The sequence below is a fragment of the Fusarium fujikuroi genome, chromosome FFUJ_chr08 (assembly GCF_900079805.1).
Source record: "Fusarium fujikuroi IMI 58289 draft genome, chromosome FFUJ_chr08".
In the NCBI taxonomy this organism is placed as follows: Eukaryota; Fungi; Ascomycota; class Sordariomycetes; order Hypocreales; family Nectriaceae; genus Fusarium; species Fusarium fujikuroi.
Genome location: NC_036629.1, coordinates 3,195,239 through 3,207,958, shown reverse-complemented (window position 1 = coordinate 3,207,958; position 12,720 = coordinate 3,195,239). Strand labels below are relative to the sequence as shown.

The following is a 12,720-nucleotide window of genomic DNA, read 5'->3' as shown; positions in this document are numbered from 1 at the left end:
CATCTGGGGGAATAACGTATGCCTGATCTTGCAAGCTAGGAAGCATTTACGTGAGGGTTTATGCATCGCCCGGCCATACATGCCAGACCAACCCTCACGAGTCAAGAAGAGCAAATACTTTGGGGAATTGTAGCAAAGGCTTCTATCAATAGAGAAAATTTAATATACTTATGGTATTGTGCTTATAGAGTTTGTAGGCAACCTAATATGAGGTAGCGTCTTTTTATTTTCTCGGGACGAAGATACTGGCCCTACTAATCTGCATTAAAGAACGTTCACAAAGGCCTGCAATGGCAGAACTTTTGACACACTGGTTTGTCCCCGAGATGGGCTGCTGTGTGGGCGTAGACTCTGCCCCAGTCATTCTTGAATGTTTAGCTTATGTGTTGATGTAAAACGCTGTTAGCTATTGGCTGTTTGACGACAGGGCTATAGCGCGACAACTTTGAATCAGACACTTTGAAACACACTTTAGGCAACACCAGCCACGTGTCATCACAGCCGGAGATTGGCTTCCTTGCTTTCCATATGACCATTACTGCTTTATCTTTATTGGTGGCGTATGTTTGAGCCAGACAGCCATGAATAGCCACCTCCACCACAGTCCATTTAGGTTTGTTCATCAATCTTGGGATCATAAGAGTCGGCATACATGATGAAAGTGTCGATTCGGCTGCTGCTCCTCAATTGTTCATCGGCCATGTAGAGGATGCCGCATTCTTGTACAGCTGACTGTTGAGGCTGGCGCTGTCTGAGTGATTCGCTGCGAGATCGAAGAGGCACGGTCGCGCAGCCCGTGGCGGTTTCGGGTGCGTTTGTCACAAAGGCAGCTTGTTCAAAAGCAATGTACTTGACGCCATGGACTGAGTACTCGCTTTGGCTGGTTCTCGTCTCAAAATCGTGAGGTGTATCCCTTTTCCAGCCGAAAGTGAATCGTCGCCCAAAGTAGCATACTGTTTGTGCCACTCCAGAGGCATAATCGACAAGGAACAGATCTCCAAATTTGTGATTAGCGGGCCTGAAGAGTTGTTCGGGATCCAGGTTGAGCTCTGACTCGCGTGTGATCTCTGCGTTTGGTAACGGACCATTATTGTACATCAGTTTGTAACAACACCCATAAAGAGACCCTTCAAGATCCCCAGGGAGAACTTGCAGCCGTACCGAATGATGCTCTTCGCTGACAAGTGGCAGCTCCACTACCAGCGTTGTCCATAGGAAAGTGATGGCTTGACAATCGGGCCAGAGGTTGGCAAGATAAAGGATGATGTCTTTGGAAGGTATTTCCATCCAGACAATCTGATCAATGATATCATCCTCGACTTCAATTTCGTCGCCAATTGCAAAATCTCCCACGAGAGGCCTCAAGAAACAGTCATTGGCATCCCTCCAAATGGCAATGGCCCCAGCGACAGAAAACGGTGGGTTGTCAGGCGGGCCGCCGTCGCATTCCATAACAAGAAAGGGTAATGATCCTTGATACGCGACAACTTGATATCCTTCCACAAGATACTGGTTAAGAGTAGCGCGCTGATCATCTGAGACATTTCTGGCATGCTGGGAGCCTTCACTGTCCCAATAGGTGATGTCGTCAATGGCTTTCCATGCGGCCGACACCATGGCTACAACAAAATTGGGGGAGAAGAATGCAAGAGAAAATGTGAGAGTTGATGGAAGGTGAAAGGGTAGCAGGTGGAGTAGCATATAAATAATGAACAGAAAAAGTGTCAAATTATTTGAGTTTTTCTATACTGTCCTTGACTTTAGTATTTCACGCTTACTCTGAGGCGTCAAAGTCTATTTAATAATTCTTAACCTTGGATATTATTCATCACTGTAGCACGTTCTTTAGTATCGAGCATGTTCTCCGGATGACCGATAAAAGGAGCTCCAAGGCCGGAAATGTACTGCGACATTTTACTAGGTTCTAGGTTCTATCTGCTAGAATAAGGCCTCAGCCACAAGTCTCAACTGCAAATAACACATCTAGCTCACAACTTAGACAAAGAAGACAATCCTCCGTAAGTCGATGCCTGGTATCTACTGCTAAAAAGTCCAGGCATTCGATCATGACATAGAAAATGTGTCAAGATCTGGGCTTCCGTGCATAGGTCTGTTCACAATTATTAACAGTCCATCAAAGATGGGAACAGACCAAATATGCGATCCCCCTAGTGAACAACGCTATTATCATGCAATTGGAATATTTGTAACAAAGATCAACATGTTGTTCATTATGGACGGCGTGATATGTACATCACTGAGAGATTCAGAACAGATGGCATGACAATCTTAACTATGGTGCATCAGAAGAGGTAGTCGTGCGTTGGCTTACCAACCTTAGGACACCGTGTTCATTTAAATATCGACAGAACATCGATGCAAAACCCAAGCATATATATAGAACCAGACCTCAGCTATCACTCTGCATTCAATTATCCATTCACACAAGGAGCCCTCATCTGAGCAAGCATCTCCAATTCACAACAGTCACAGCCTCAGATCCACCAATATCTCTCAATATCAATCTTCCACTCACATTATACCCACCATGGCCAACTCCACATTGTCTGGGTTTTTCAGCCTGCTCCTCCTTTTTTTCCCAATCATGTTCTGCTGTGTTTGCTTAAAGGACTTTTTTATGAAGATCGCCTCGACTATCTACAATCTTATGGTGCGGTTTCTTGCGCGTTGTCGGCTGGCGTTGTACTGGAGCCTGAGCTTGACGCTGTTCGTGTTTAGTCTTGCTTTACTGAAGGTCCTCGCCGGGGACATGAATAATATCATCAAGCATGGCAATTACCATCGTTATTAGATTGTCGGTGCTGTAAGTCACATGAACTCTTTCCTCTCGCTATTACCTTTCCTTATATGAACTGGCCTGTGGCTCCTACTCAGCTTAGTCTGTTTCCCTTTGTATAGCTTATTTCGAACTTAGTCACTCGTTTTACTTTTTCTTTGTTTTTTCCAAACTGAAAAATCCCATACATATATCACGAGGCTGGTGTCATACTTCTGATAGTAGAATGTGGTTGATGGTGGAAAGATTCATGGTATTAGGTTCCACTTAGCTTAGATTGATGAACTACAAGAAATACATCTACCATATGCTCATGGCCATCGCTATGTAATTTCTCCTCGCCGTGTATTATATATTATGTGCGCGCAACCCGGATCAGTTCCCGACTGCAATATCTATGTGTGTATTGGGTGAAGGCTACGTTGTTTTGAACTCCATAACAAGGCTGTAATACATTTCCTTTTCTCAATCAACATTGTCATCTTTTCAACTGGCATTAGAAAATCCATGCAGTACAGGATATCTGGAGTCTCAAGCCTCACCATCTGAGATGGGTGTGGAGAGCTTATACCAATGACTGATCATGAAGTACGGGCGTCTCTGGCAACGAGGAACACCGAGCGCGTAGTAATTGCCATAGGATAGATGTATAGACTAGGGTTATCAGATGGCGCCAACACAGATCGATTTAGAATGCGTGGTATTTAATGGCTGTCGCAGCGAAAGTCCCATCTCTGTCTATAACTTCCGAGTTCTGTTGAAGAGGTAATTGGCCGCTATATTTATGTTGCAGAAGCTACGAAAGGCGCATCCACGGACCTTGGGAGGGCCGATACTCCAGCGCTCAAGAATGTCGGGGACAGAGCTGCAATGTCGATGAACCAGAGTTTGTAAGCTTGTAAACATGGCCGCTAAGGGCAAAACATCGATACGCTGGGGAAAGTGGTGACACTGTTAATGTTGCTGCACTGCTTGTGGACGCCACTTCATTACGCGGCCGCGGCGGGAAGTCTTGCCGTGGTAAGCGTGCTACTTGGACATCCAAGGGTGGACCCGAGTTCTAAGAATGATTTTGGGGAGACGCCATTGTGGCAATCAGCTCGTAAATATCAGGAGGCTGGTGTCAGACTACGAGCTCAATATGATAGGACTGGGATCGACATTGACGTTGCGTAACAGAAATAACACAGCACCATTGATGGAAGCTGCGAAGGGTGGTCATGCTGGAGTTATCTGCCTCCTCCTTGACATGGAGGCCGTGGTCCCTGATGCTGTCGATGAGCATAGACACACGGTACTATGATATACAGCCAGTAGGGTACGAGGAAATCACCAGATAGCTACTCAAGACGTCCAAAGTCAATGCCAATACATACATACAACAACGCCTTGAAATCTGTATTTGGAACAGCAGTTCAGAACGGACATGCCGAAGTCGTGAGGGTGCTGCTTACAGTAGGAGGGGCAACCGTTGATTCAGAATCCTTGTTCTAAGCTGTAGAGAAGGGGAACCTGAGAATGGTTCAGTTGATGCCCATGACGGGAAACTTTGAGCCTAGAACCAGTGATTAAGAGACTAATATCGTGTGCTAAGAACAATAGGCACAGGGCAATCTTGTCGTTTCTTCTAACAGAATTGGGGGATAATTCTAATATCCAGAATGATTTTAGGCGGACTTATAGCTCACCAAAAGTTATAAGGGTAAAGCGAAAACAGACCTACTCACGAGTGTATTACGAGGAACTGATTAGGAAGATATTCAACTCCGATAGGACAATACAAGTCAAGCCATTCTAACACCTAGAGTCCTCTTTGTCCGCAGAGCATGGTCTTCTTGCATCAAAACAAATAATTGCTAGAACTTACCAATTACGTTTGTGCGAAGTCCAATGACATCCTCGGGATATCTGAATTCAGTTAATGACTCTGTAATACCCTGATGGTAAAAGAGCCTTGCAAACAAAGGACAGAGTTAATTGAAAATGTGGTCGGGAACAAAGGGAAAATTCTGCGCTATCGAGTGAATTGAGAATTATCCATAATTCAATGAATTGGTGGCAAAGAATGAGAAAGCTCAAATAAGCGCTGGAAGGAAGGTGACCAACCGTTTGCTACTTGGCCTTCTAGTGAATTGCGGTGTATATCAAGTCACCATTAACACGGTGAGACATTCAAGGAGAATTTATATTGAATTGTTCTTGTATTTCGTAGTTTCTTCACAAGCATCTTGTTCAACAAAGAGCCCCTCGCGATGTTGCCTGGTTCATACATGGGAGGGACGGGAGCATTAAATTTACGTTTTGCAAGAGGTAACCAGAGCCCATGAGGCATTCACTGAAACCTGCCATTTAAATATCTTCTTCTCCTCCCGAATTTCCTCTCCTTCATCCGCATCCACCACACAACTCCCTAAGTCCATCTAATACTACTATCAACAATCATCATCCTGCTGTACACTGAAGACTAATCATGCCTCCCCGCATGGATATATATCGACGCGGACGTCAACTCAACCGCCTCAGGGAGACTGGGCATGTTCTGCTAAACAGCCTCCTACACAACGATGACTTGCACTACTTTACAGTGTGCAGGCAGATGTTTCCTGATCCTCATGAGGAACGATATCCAGCGGACTGGATTAACAGCGACGAAAGCAAATTGAGGAGAATGCTTGGCTATTGGCGTGAAAAGATGCGAGAGAAATACTGCTTCACGTCTGTCAATGGAACAAGACAACTCAATGCACGAGGTGGCCGCCGACGCTCTACCAGACTTATGCGGCGCTCTGGCTACACATACGCTGAAGACTCTGACCTTCCAAGTCCTCGGGAAGAAGAGATAAACGAGTATCTAAAGTCGGAGAGAGAAGCCATGGGCGATCACGATTATCACAATGAAGGGGAGGGTGAAATTGACTATTCCGAAGACGAAATCTGAGTAGTTGGGAATACGACCGTTGCTCCCTGAGAATGTCTGGGAACCAATTGGCATCTCGAGCAATACCGCTTGCGGCCCATGACGTCCGTTGGCTATACATAACACTGGGGGAGGAATGTGTAAGGGGTTTTGTAGTATTTATTTGCGATGATGCAAATCGTCGATATTTAGGAACAGAATTATGTCGTACTCTTGCTTGCCTGGCATGAACCATGTATCGCACCAGTCTTCGTTTTCATACTAGCATACAGTAGCTTATTTACCTTGACATTTAGGTCCTATCTTAGCAGCCTTGCTCTCGTTATATCTCTCTTCCAATAATCCCGATACTGGCTGATAGACTACGGGGAAAGCTCTTTCTATGATGGGTTACTTTTACCAGTAGTACTTAAAACAAGCTTTAGGCATAAAGCGGAGACATCCCAATCCAGTTGCAAATTCGCCATTCGCATGAGCTTGAAGGCCCGAATGACTCTCGCCTCTTAAAACGCTGGTGACACCAGCTACGTGGCTAATTCAGTTGCCGTTGATTCCAGGTAGAGCTAAATGCAACCAGTATTGCCTTGGATAACATTATCAGCAGAAAAGCCGTCGGATATTCAGGCGGACGACACGGCGTTATATCAACGATGGAACTGCTTGATGTGCATCGGCACCTCAGCCAGTCAATCAACCCTTGGCCATAGGATGAAGGAAATGCGAACAGGTCATAAGGTGTCGAAGGCTATTCTAACACAAGCCTGCTTATTACATTAGACTATCTCGAGCATTCTAGCAACCGTACGCTCTAAGATCTCATCGGCCATCTCCCGCGGAACAATCCCATCTTCGTAAGTCGCAGTGATAACTGTGTCTCCCCCTTTGACACCGCAAACATGGAAGATAGCCCCGTGTGTACCCTGGTTCCCATTTACCGCTCCAGCAGAGAATTGCATATCATCAATCTGCCAAATACCTGTGCTCTTCCCAACGTACTCTACCTTGTCATTATCGAATGACCCAATGTTGGAAACGCTAAACGTCGGCTTTAGAAGGAGGGATATAGACGGAAAGCCGTTGTCAACAACTTTCTCGAGGTCAGTTCCCAGTCGCTTCACCCCGATCCAGTATCTTATAGCTTTGCCAGATATAGCTCGTGTCATATCTTTCTTATAGTCCTTGGCAAGCTCCCATACAGACTGGGAGTCAACCGATGTCTCCTTGGCATCACCTTTCGTAACTAGGACTTGACGGAATGTCTCAAGTTTATGCCAGCTCTGCCAGCTTCCTGCCGCGTTTACAAATGTTCCATTGGCTGTTCCTCCACCGACACGAGACATGGGAAGGCTGGGTCTCAAATCAAAATTGAAGCGTGTTGCACCGATCTTTGCGTTTGGGTAGAATTCCGTGCCAAGAATGATGGTAAACATTGTAATGAGTAGAGGTGTGAAGGTGGTTTGATGTTTGCGACATGCTTTGAGTATTGATGACATGTCTTCTGCTGGGATACGACATGACGAAATGCGAGTGACGGTTCTCTCTTCTGGCTTTGCCACTGCAGTTGCAGACTTGACGTGAGGCTTGGATGGGGGAAGATCGCCATAGATACGATTGGTCCCGTAGAATAGTTTCACAAACAGCCACACTAACTGTGTCCAAATTATCTCCAAGATGCTGTCTTTCCCTTCCCAAACGTCTTCCGGCTCGATGGGCGATTGAACATTCTCGTCTGCATGAATGATAGAATCAGGACGAGCGCCGTGGCTGATCTTCGTGACGGTGGGTGTGTTAAGCGCGGCAAGAAATTCACGATGAAATACCATCCCAGATATACCGTCGCCTACAGAATGATGATAGACAAAGACGATGTTATTCCCTTTCACAAGAAGCTTCCAAAATGGGCGATCAGGTTCATCAGCAGTCCACAACCACTCATTATGGGCTCTCTCGAGATCGTCAGAGGTGACCTCAGGATGGTTTTGGTCATAATTCAAGACCTCGATGCATTTCTCCAAGTCGATGAAGTGCAGTCTGGCGGTGTGCAGCTCGTGATTGCCGCGATTGGGAGATGGCTTCTGAACAAAAACATGCCATAAGGCAGGATGAGCTTGTACAACGACGCGCAGTGCTGCAATGATAGCATTTTGGCTGAGTTGATGTCCATTCGCGCAGGTATATCGTGCAGAAACCAGAATGTTGGACCAGATGCCAAGGCGATGGTAGAGGTACCACGTACGCTGCAGGGAACCTATAGCTGAAATTAATGTGTCTAATGCATGATTCCTGCTGAGACCATACCTGTTCCTTTCACTAACGTATATACAGCAGGAGACCTTTCATTCATTTTGAGCTATTTTGTCAACATGAAATAATTATGTTTGTTGTTTGTCGTAAGCGCTATTGAGAATTAAGTGGAACTTATAGCCTTAAAAGAGTACCCTTGCTCTAAATGGGTGCGGAACGAAGTTATGCCGAAGTTGAACTAAGACAGACTCAGAATAGTTTAGAATTATCAGGCTCGCTGGCGCGATGCGTTTACGGCCGTACTCAACGTGTTGAGTTCATGATGAGTATACGCTAGGGGCTGTGAGCTATAGTTGGCCATGGGGAGGAACTAAGTAATATATAAGGCTGAGAAGGGTGGTATTGGTGTGCGGGCTGTTGTTAGTTTACTGATTGCGTGATGTTGCTGGAAGATATTCAAAGAGTGATAAGATAACAAGCGGTCACCCGACGATAAAGACAGAAGTAGGCTAGCGTTTCAACGACGTTTCTAGCTACCCTGGATATCTTCGTACATAAGTCAGAAGATCACTGAGGAACACCTGAATTATTGCCCAAATTGCATCATGAGGTTACCTCGAAGACTGAGCACACACTGTGTTTTTACGCTTTCCTTTCTGTAAGTAAAATGCTTGCTCAAATAACCAAATTCATGAAATAGCTTTTTACTACAAAACATCAAGTCGATAATTTCCTGACTGTTGCCAATCACTTTCGACCCACAGGGAATTCTTCTAATATTATTTCATAAGCGGCAAGCATTAGACTGCACACTTTAATGACTGTAGATAGCCGCGATGCTTGCCACATATCACCACGAAGGTACCTAGCACTTACAGACCCGTTGGTCTTTTTCATCGCACTGCTGCAAAGTTTACGCAGTCCCCGTCACTTACTCTTTCGTCTATGATTTTGTAATTACACAATCCGTCATGTGTGCCTTGTGCGTGGGCAATGGGTGCGATGGTGTAGGCAAGGGCATTGTCTGAGGACTGGCTGAGATTCTCAAGGCGGTGAGGCCGGTGGTCATTGCTTTTCAACAACGCTGACTGGGCGGAAATACACCATGAGCTGCACTGCCAACAGGTTGAAAACGCCACCAATTTCTGGCAGACAGCCGACGAGTAATAATGCCTTGCATAGCCACAGCCGGGGAAATAACAAATCCAAGAACCTCTGTGTTGTCCTTTTCAACATCCTTCAAAATCTGACGTCTCTTTTTCTCGTCATTCACCTGTTGCTTTTGATACAGCGCTATTACATTGACCACCGTGATTGAACACGCATCAAAAAAATCTTGTTCTTACGCCAAGCAAGTCTAAATGATGGCTGAAGCACTGGGCGTTGTCGCGAGCGCGATCGCAGTCATCCAAATCTCCAAAGAAGTAATCAGCGCTTGCAAATTCTACATTGAAGCACTCCGTTCCGATGCGCCTACCAGTTTACGCACCGTGTTAATCGAAGCATCCACACTCAAGTCCGTCCTAGAGAACCTAGAGTTCATATCGAAATGCGAGACCTTTACACCTGCGTTGCAGAATCGATTAGCAGCTTCTGACGGTCCTATCGAAGGGTGTAGGGCTGCGATGACAGCATTGGAGAAGTTGTTTCCGAAACAATCGCTTCAGAGCGGACAGAACACTTCAAAACGTCAGAGAATCCAAGCAGCATTTTCAACGTTGGCATGGCCTCTGAAGCAGGGCCAGGTTCAAGATCTCCTTCAGCAGATCAGCCGCCACAAGAATGGCATCCAGCTCGCTTTGACAACAGAGGTTACAAAAGATATCAAAGATATAAAAGGTGTTTCTGAAGAGATCCGCTCCATCTTGACGGAGGAGCAACGCCATAGAGTGTGCAACTGGCTCAGATCCACCGATCCCTCACCAATTCATAATCGATCGTGCAAACTATATGAAGATGGAACTGGAAGCTGGATGCTTCGCTCACAGCACTGGAATGACTGGCTGGCTTCAAGTACTCGATGTCTTTGGGTCCACGGTATTCCAGGTTCTGGAAAGACGATTCTCGCATCTTGGCTAATCGAAAACGTCCAAAGCCATTGCAAAAGAGTTTCAACAGAGAAATCACCCTGTGTGAGTGCTTACTACTACTGTTACTTCGGCCACCATCAGGACGAGGCGGCCCCGTTTCTAAGATGTGTCATCACTCAGCTCTCCCGCCAGGCAGACGTTATTTCGACTTTAACACACGATCTTTACAAACGCGGGGGAGAACCGAGCATTTCTGAACTGCTTGGTGCGCTAGCACAGCTCCTCCTGGTGCTTAGTGGCGTGTACATTGTGATTGATGCTGTCGATGAGAGTGACCCTCGTGAGGAACTCCTTGAGGTCATTGGGACTCTCGTCACTGACCAAAGGTTTTGCAATGTTCAGATCCTTGTCACGAGTCGTGAGTATATCGATATCGAACGAGCGATGGAAAAAGTGTCCGTGTCCGTGCCAATGTCGAATGAACTGGTTGAACAGGATATTCGCTTTCATTTTCAGTCAATCCTACGATCAAACCCAAAGTTCCAATGCTGGCCTGATGATCTTCTCGTTGAGATTGAAGACGCTATTAGTACTAAGGCAAAGGGAATGTAGGTGTTCGATTGCGCTGAGACTATTACTCTGTTAACAAGACATAGGTTTCGGTGGGCCGTCTGTCAATTGCACGAATTGCAGCGCTTGAAGAGCGATCGCGAGGTGGTTAGCAAAGCTCTGAAAAGACTTCCTAAAGATCTAGATGAGACTTACGACCGGATATTTCTCCGGATACCACGAGAGGATTGGCAATTCGTGTGTCATGCTTTTCAGTGGCTTTGGTTCTACGGCGAGCTCGACCGTCCATATAACGGTACGCCATCTGTTCGTCTCTTGGATGCAATTAAAAGCAGTACATTGCGGACAGATAATGACAACAGCCATGTTCTCTACAACTCAGAGAGACTACGGGAACTTTGTGGATGTCTTATTAGCAGCCTGGAAGACTCTATATCCTTCGCCCACTACACCGTCAAGGAGTATCTGGACTCGGCCCGAATATGTCAAAGCCCGCTCGTCGTCTTTTCCACCAAGAAGCACAAGGTACTATCCACATGTTTGGATGTCTTGTTGCTCCAGGCACAAAAATGTGCATCACAGGATCTCAAAAACCTCCAAGCCAGAGCCCATTTGCAATTGGACAAGCCTGATATGTGGAGTAACATGGACTTTCATTCTGTTCGTCAAGCAATGAAATCACTCCTAATGTGGGGCGAAGAGGTATCTGAGAGCGATGACCTTTATAGGCAAATGAAGAGGCTTCTACATCCCTCCACACAGTACTTGAGGTGCCTCGACAGACTTCATGTTGATGGCCAGAAAGAGGAATGGTCTGAATTTTTCCGAGATAAAGCAGTTTCTGAAGCTAAATTTGCTTGGACTATCGACTGGAATGAACAACTTACAGATATTGATGCATCTTTGTTTCTGGGCCTGCTTCTCATGACCGGCGATCCAGAATCACCACTATTATCCAGATTCATCAAGGAGGTGGATACCAAAGCACTTTTCACTAACAGGGTACTAGTCAAAGTGAAGAGTGCTTTTTACACTCGTGACACGATGGGAAATTGGAAACGTAGTGTCGGAATATTCGAGCTTGATGGACTACTAATTGAAATAGTAGTTCAATTCTTTACCTCAACATCAAGTCAGCTTCACAATTTGCTGGTTAACTACACTGGGCTATACAATCCTTCTACAACCCTTATCTATTTCATAACCCAGCATGGACCACTGCCCCGGTCAGACTTTACACATGAGCCTGATTACTTCTGTCCGCTGCGACATCTGTTGGAAGTTGGTGCTCAACCCAATCTTGCAGGCTATCCCATCACGCCACTGCAGATAGCTGTTGCAGCTCGGAACCTGGAAGGGGTTCGTTTACTATTGCACTTTGGGGCCGATCCAAATTATATTGGCGATCCGCTGGGTAGCCCCTGGCCAACAAATAGCCAGATGGCCAGGTTTAAACGATTTAAGGGCATGTCGCCACTTCACATTTGTAGAAGTGGTGAAGTTCTGTGCTTTTCATTGGATTCTGTTCCTGGCACCATCGAAACGCCAACGAAAGCTATCCAGCAGCTGCTCCTTGCATATGGTGGGAAGGACTTCCAGTAGGAACAGGGTGAACCATTGACGGGATGGGCCGAGAAATCCAGTCTGTGAGGACTGCTATTCGCCTAGCTAGGTTGCGCGACCTTGGTTAGGAGAAAAATCAGAAATCAATGAATTGATGGAGCTAATTGACACGCAAGCTGGCGCAATCTGAGTCCCCAAGGATGTAATGGAGGTCTGGACCATTGCTCGCGCAACCAATCAAACCGCGGACGTGACGTGCATCGTCAGATCACCATTTTGCGAAAATGACCCATGCACTCGGCAATTAGAGGCTGGAGGACAAAGAGGCGTTTGCCATACCAACGAGTGCAATGACATTACCTTTCGCTATTTTATCTTACAAGTGGCTACTTTACCCGCGCGATGGTCTCGAAGTAATAATCAAGATCGGTGACCGCCGTGAACAAATCTATTTTGCCAACCGTCTAGAGAAAGGCCAATAGACTTGCCTTTAAACTTAACCATTAGCAGAATATTGCCGACAGGACAAATACCAAACCTGCCATCGCTGTCTTGATTTAGACTACGCAGTGCAGATTCTAAAACGCATGGCTTACACA

At 46.0% G+C, this 12,720-nt stretch overlaps 4 protein-coding genes; 2 read left to right on the top strand and 2 right to left on the bottom strand.

Annotated features, from left to right (window-relative positions):
* Nucleotides 1–609: 609 nt before the first annotated feature.
* FFUJ_12929 (putative protein) lies at nucleotides 610–1,617 on the bottom strand (the record flags this gene model as incomplete). Its single annotated transcript, XM_023567784.1, has 1 exon — nucleotides 610–1,617. The coding sequence occupies one exon, from the start codon at nucleotides 1,615–1,617 to the stop codon at nucleotides 610–612; it is 1,008 nt and encodes a 335-aa protein (XP_023435107.1).
* A 3,650-nt stretch (nucleotides 1,618–5,267) lies between these two features.
* Nucleotides 5,268–5,735, top strand: FFUJ_12928 (uncharacterized protein; the record flags this gene model as incomplete). The annotated part of the gene is made up of 1 exon (XM_023567783.1): nucleotides 5,268–5,735. One exon carries the CDS (start codon nucleotides 5,268–5,270, stop codon nucleotides 5,733–5,735), a length of 468 nt encoding a protein of 155 aa, XP_023435106.1.
* Nucleotides 5,736–6,487: 752 nt separating this feature from the next.
* On the bottom strand, nucleotides 6,488–8,058 carry FFUJ_12927 (uncharacterized protein; the record flags this gene model as incomplete). XM_023567782.1 has 2 exons in its annotated part: nucleotides 6,488–7,962; nucleotides 8,013–8,058. The coding sequence occupies 2 exons, from the start codon at nucleotides 8,056–8,058 to the stop codon at nucleotides 6,488–6,490; spliced, it is 1,521 nt and encodes a 506-aa protein (XP_023435105.1).
* A 1,264-nt stretch (nucleotides 8,059–9,322) lies between these two features.
* FFUJ_12926 (uncharacterized protein) lies at nucleotides 9,323–12,160 on the top strand (the record flags this gene model as incomplete). XM_023567781.1 has 2 exons in its annotated part: nucleotides 9,323–10,596; nucleotides 10,645–12,160. 2 exons carry the CDS (start codon nucleotides 9,323–9,325, stop codon nucleotides 12,158–12,160), a joined length of 2,790 nt encoding a protein of 929 aa, XP_023435104.1.
* Nucleotides 12,161–12,720: the final 560 nt, after the last annotated feature.